This window comes from Nicotiana sylvestris, chromosome 6, assembly GCF_000393655.2.
Source record: "Nicotiana sylvestris chromosome 6, ASM39365v2, whole genome shotgun sequence".
Lineage (NCBI taxonomy): Eukaryota > Viridiplantae > Streptophyta > Magnoliopsida > Solanales > Solanaceae > Nicotiana > Nicotiana sylvestris.
Window position 1 is genome coordinate 181,804,664 of NC_091062.1, and position 5,864 is coordinate 181,810,527.

The window sequence follows — 5,864 nt, forward strand, 5'->3', positions numbered from 1 at the left end:
CAAGAATACCTGATCGAGTGAGGGTATGGGGTGCATCATCATAATTTGACTCCTCTATGGTGCATAGGTCTCATTTAATCCCATTAAGAACTTCACAAGCTTTTGTGTATGCAGAAATTCAACAAACGTCTTAGATTTTTCACAGTCACAACTAGGAAAAGGGCTAATTGATTCAAATTCGTCCCATAGGTCGTTTAACTTTGAAAAATAGACTGACATACTAGAAATTCCTTGAGTCAAACAACTAATTTCCTTATTCATGTAGTAAATCTTAGAAGCATTTACCTTATCGAAGCGATTTTAGGGCTTCCTAAACCTTCTTGGCATTTGATGAAAACACAATTCCTTGCCTCAATTCATTCACAACAAAACTCATAATCCACGATTTTACTATTGCATTGCACCGTTCCCACTGATGCAGTCGAAATTGATCTTTCTCATAACCCTCTCGCACACAGGTTCCATTAATGAAACCGATCTTATTCTTCACTAATAGTGACATCTTCATAGACCGACTCCATTCTGAATAATTTTCTGTCCCTATTAATATTTGCGGAACAAGTGAAACACCAGGTGTATCGAATGGATGAACATACAGTGGATCATTACAATCAAGCAATTGATTATTTGCATGTGATGTACCAGCTGTACTTTGAGGACTATCGATGACCATTTTGAAAAAGCAGAGAGCAAAGGAAAAAAATTAGGGTAAAAAACAGAGCAAGTGTCACTTGAGAAGAACACAACGAAGAAGAAGGAGAAACGAAGAATTGAAGAGGAAATTGAAAAATTCAGAGACTCATCAACTCGAATCGCAGTGAAGCGGGCTCTGATACCATATTAAAATGTGCCCTAGGTCTGCCATTGATGAATGATCGAAGCTCACTGAAGAGAACCTTCTATATAGAGAGAGAAGGAACTGAAAGGAAAAATATCTTTTCTTATTAACAGAAAACTCTACTGAGAAATGACTTGTACAAGCCTATTTATAAACTTGTTAATTCTAACCTCTACTAACTCTAATGTGACGGACTAACTAACAGTACAACTGTCACATAGTTCACTTAACTAATCTTCTAGAACACTACTACTTAAATAGCACAATGTGCAATCATTACAAGCTATACATCTCAACAAGATTGTTCTAAAATTAGTCTATATATAACAAATTCCCTATATAAAGGGGTAAAAATCATATACTCCAATAAATTAAAAGTTAAATATATCTAATCACATATTACAAGGACCAAAATTAAAACTTATCAATAATTGAAGGATTAAAAGGGCTACTACTATCGCTAATTATATATAATAGATTGCATCAATTTCATGCTAGTGAAACATGTTACATAAAACTAAAGGAAAGATAAATATTTCTCAATAAGGCATGATGAATCTATCAACATATATAGTCATTAAAGTTAGATCTCTTTTTTTCCGGATCATATAAGATAAACGCATAATAATAGTAATTGGGGAGATCAATGCACAATAGGAAAAAAAACAGAATACATTAACAGATTACATTTTTGGACCGTTGCTTCACAACGCTCCAGTGTCCAAATACAAATGGCAATATAACTTGGGCCCAACCACCACGCTTTTCCTGAAACTGGAGCGGGATATGATTAAACTCCTACTACTGTAGTATAATATCAGTACCACGTAACTTCTTTCGCTACACAAATCAAAGTGCAAAATATCACTAATTAGCAGCTTCCGTCTTCTTTTGTCTTTGAAAGATTATACAACTTTTAAGGTGAGTTTCATTAATAGGTTTTGACTTGTATTTCTGAATCTGTTACTGCTGCACTTTATATCCATATCTAAATTCATATACTAGCTAAAAATTTGATTGTGTATCTTTTTTTGTTTAGTTATATTAAGTCAGATTGTTTAAAAGCAAATGGGAGTGGCAAGGGATAAGCTATCATCATATTGGTGGTGGTTTAACAGTGACAAAAATACCACCCAAAACCGGTCGCCGTGGCTTCAATCAACTCTAGCCGGTGAGAAACTGTACTCCCATCTTCTTCCTCTTATCTTTCTACACTCTACAGGCTAGAAACCAGTCACTGATTTCAAATTTATAACTTTTGTTGTCTATATTTTAATTGACATGTTTTGCATGCTTCTTTTTGATAAATTCGATGCTCGTTAAAAAGGTAGTGAAAACTGAATAGGCTATGAAAAATTGAATCTGTTTTGTCTTTATTTTCAACTAAGAAGCGAAAAGTATTGGTTTTGATCAATTAAAGCGCCATCTTTATGGTCCAATTGCTGGTGCGAAACTTTGCTATTCAGGTTAATTCGTCAAACTTTTATTATCTTGCTTTAGTATTAAGAACTGATTGCCTAATTATAATGTGGACCTATTTAGAGTCCCTTTTGGCTAAAGAGCCAATACTTTAAGAATAGTTGATGCTTGTTAGTAATGTGACAAGAAGTCAACTAGTTTTACGCTCGTTGTCAGCCTGCCGCAACCCCCGTCTTTTATCCGAGTTTAGGACCAGCAATGTGAGCGAGCTCACACAAGCGGAGTTGTTGTTTCTGTTATATTCATCAGCAACATTTAAGATTGCTCGTGCCTTAGTATTATGCCAAAACTTTCGCTCTTCTTTTTTTCAGTTGCAGTAACCAAAAAAAAAAGAAGGGCAACTCGGTGCACGATGCATCCTCCATTCATGCAGGGTCCGGGAAAGGGCCGCACCCCAAGGGGGTGTGATGTAAGCAGCCTACCCTAATGCAAGCATTAGTGGCTGATTCCATGGCTCGAACAAGTGACGTACAGGTCACACGGAGACAACTTTACCGTTGCTCCAAGGCTCCCCTTCTATTGCATTAACATAAATATTTTAAAATACCAAGGACTAGCAAAATTTCTCTACTTGCTTCATGTAGCCTATAGTTGTATATTGTTGCAGAACTAGATGAGAAGACTGAGGCAATGCTCATGATCATTGAGGAAGATGTAGATACATTCGCCCAAAGAGCGGAGATGTATTACAAGAAGCGACCACAGCTCATTAACATGATTGAGGAAATTTATCATGCCCATCGGTTGTTAGCTGAGGGATATGATCAAATCAAGCATACAACTGACCCGCGCATTTTAGCATCGTGGAAGTCTCCAATGCCTTTCACAAAATACTCAGAGGACAAATTGATCAACTCTATGGAGAAAGCCTATGACAGCTATTCAGAATCATTTGGCCCTGAGTCCGAGTCCTTTGATCTGTCAGAGATAGAGGATCCTGATAACAACGAAGAAGAAATCCAAATCCAAGTAGAGAAGGCGAAAGTGGAAGTATCAACTGGCCTTAGCCTTAAAACTGATGAAGTACTGAAACTGAGGGAAGAAATTGAGAGATTGAAGGAAGAGAATAGAATCCAACAAGAGCTTCTAATGCAGAAAGATGAAGAGAAAAGAGAGGCAATCAGACAGCTTTGTATAGCTTTGGATTTTCTGAGGGAGGAAAACAATAAGCTGAGGATGAGTGTAGCTACGACCTCTCCGAAAAAAGAAAACTCCATTGAGCTCAAAGCATCAAAGAAGGGGTTCTGGAAAAGGCTCTTTAGCTGAACTCCCAGTTCAGAGGCTGCAATTGTTACTAAGAGCAACTGATCAAGTACTAGTGATTTAGCTAGTATATGCAGAAAGGCATACTCAAAGATTATACTTCATTTGTGTAGTATTATACCTCAGAAATTATTCTTGATATTCTTTATAGTTATAGCAAAATTGTCATGTATAATAGTGTATGTCAGTGTCATTTTAATATTCTTTTGTTGGGCACAATCAACTGTGTTCATAAACCCTCAAACAGAGAATGGAAAAGCATGAATTTTGTATACAAAGTGGAGAGTCATTGTTTTATTCCCTTCTTATGCAAGAATCGTAATACATCTCAATTAACTTAGAAATGAAAATGTCATACGCCAAACAATGAAATCTAATGTTGCAGCAAGTGATTATGTACCCTGATGAAAAAGCAAAATAGCATGAATATACTGTAGTACATGTGGACAGGAGGTGTGAAATTTTATAAACCAATAAACTATACCAGAATGCAGCAGCCATTAGGAAATTTACACAGCAAAGACCAGAATTGCACTAAAAAATAATGGTAGAGGAACTGCAGAGTAAATTGGCAATGACCCAGAAGGCTGAAATGGCATGAGAGATTCAGGAGCAAGCATAGCATCTGGATTTGGTGGGCTGAGACTTGAAGGTATTGTGGGTAGTGAAGAATCACTAGGAGCAAGTTCTGAGCCACCGGGCGAAGGAAACAGAGGAGTTATATCTGGAGAAAGTGCAGGGAATGGAGGTGAAGATAATGGTGGATTTGGCAATAATGCAGGTGCAGCTGAAATAGTTGAAGCTGGCACCTTTCTTAGGGAAGTTCTATCCAAGGCTAGAGAAGAAGAAAAAGATTGGCATACCAAGAAAATCATGAGTATAATCAAGAATGGCTTTTTGGAAGTGAAAGCCATTAATGATGATGAAATGAATGGACACCCTTTTGCCTATTCTTGGCACAGAAATAGTAAAGGTATTATCTTTGGTGGAAAGAATGAAAGAAAGAATGACAGAGTTGGTATTATGATTGAAGGATTATCAAGAAGAATGTAGTTAGGGAAATGGTCTAAGAAGACAGCTTGGAATGTATTGGCAATAGGACAAGATTGGTGAATGGTTATTGTTTGTGAAATCACATGAGGATGAACAGGAACTTATGTGTCCTTTTCCTCAGTGGCCTTTTGTTGCCATTCATAGTCTATGGAATTTTCTGTGTCTGATCTGACAAACCATTTTCAAAATTGCGTCTGCCACCTCCACCCAACTCCACCATCTCCATCCATTTGGATGATTTTTGTTCCACCCTTGATAGTTGATTAGTTGAGACTCTACACTTTATAGGGTAAGAAAAAGTGGAATACCTACCTCCACGTATCTCGAGACTCTTATCTTCAAAAGAAATTGATGATGTAAAATGTGATTTAGTAACTTGAAAGATATGGTAAAAAAGCACGCACGTTTAGGAATTTGGAATTTCTTGATGTATCCATGTAAGTTATAAGCAAGCACGTTTAGGAATTTGGAATTTTATGTTAGTTGGAGTATGTTCTACAATGTGTAGTCAAACATGAAAAGGTTGGTACCTACTCCAGAACAGTTCGATGACCTTTTGAGCTCATAGAAATGTGATGTGGCCCCATAGGGTTAAGAAAAAAGCATTTTTTTTTTCTGGTTTTCACCCGATGTCTGGTACCCATATTGGAGCCTGACTAAATCCGGATTCGCACCGAGAAGTCCCACATTGGGGAGTAAAACGCTTCCTAACAAAGGCGACTCCATACCCAAGGCTCGAACCTGAGATCTCTGGTTAAAGATGAAGGAGTACTTACTACTCCACCACAATCCTCATGGGTAAGAAAAACTAATTAATACACCATCTGATCTTACTCTTCATTTTTATAAAATAAAAACTAGAGAGACGTTATATTCAAAATGAAACTAGTTCTGCTGCCTAATAGAACTTATACAGATGACCCGAAAATGATTTGATACGCCCTTTAACATGTTTCAGACCAAAGATTACTGGTTTTTTTAAAAGGAGAGGCCGGAGGGGCTGAGAACAAAAGAAAAAGGGATTTTTATCTTCCTATGCCACATATGAAACCTTATTATCCTTAATGTTTAAGGTTTGATTTAATTATACTTAGTATACCAAATTATCAATCCTTATACCATACTTAATTAAGGGTCTAATTAATGAGCAGTTTTTACTCCTTAATTAAAGATGTCCATATATCCCACGTTTCTCTATCCCCTAATTCCTAAGATCTGCGCCGCTTCCCCC

At 37.0% G+C, this 5,864-nt stretch overlaps 1 protein-coding gene across 2 annotated transcripts; it reads left to right on the forward strand.

Moving 5' to 3' along the window:
- Positions 1 to 1,669: 1,669 nt before the first annotated feature.
- On the forward strand, positions 1,670 to 4,591 carry LOC104219575 (protein NETWORKED 3A). 2 transcript variants are annotated; one of them, XM_009770272.2, is made up of 3 exons: positions 1,670 to 1,759; positions 1,878 to 2,009; positions 2,925 to 4,591. In XM_009770272.2, exons 2-3 carry the CDS (start codon positions 1,907 to 1,909, stop codon positions 3,581 to 3,583), a joined length of 762 nt encoding a protein of 253 aa, XP_009768574.1. In that variant the 5' UTR covers positions 1,670 to 1,759; positions 1,878 to 1,906; the 3' UTR covers positions 3,584 to 4,591. The 2 variants fall into 2 exon arrangements, with proteins under 2 accessions (XP_009768574.1, XP_070006232.1); XM_070150131.1 differs by lacking the exon at positions 1,670 to 1,759 and having other exon boundaries at positions 1,923 to 2,009; positions 2,909 to 4,591.
- Positions 4,592 to 5,864: the final 1,273 nt, after the last annotated feature.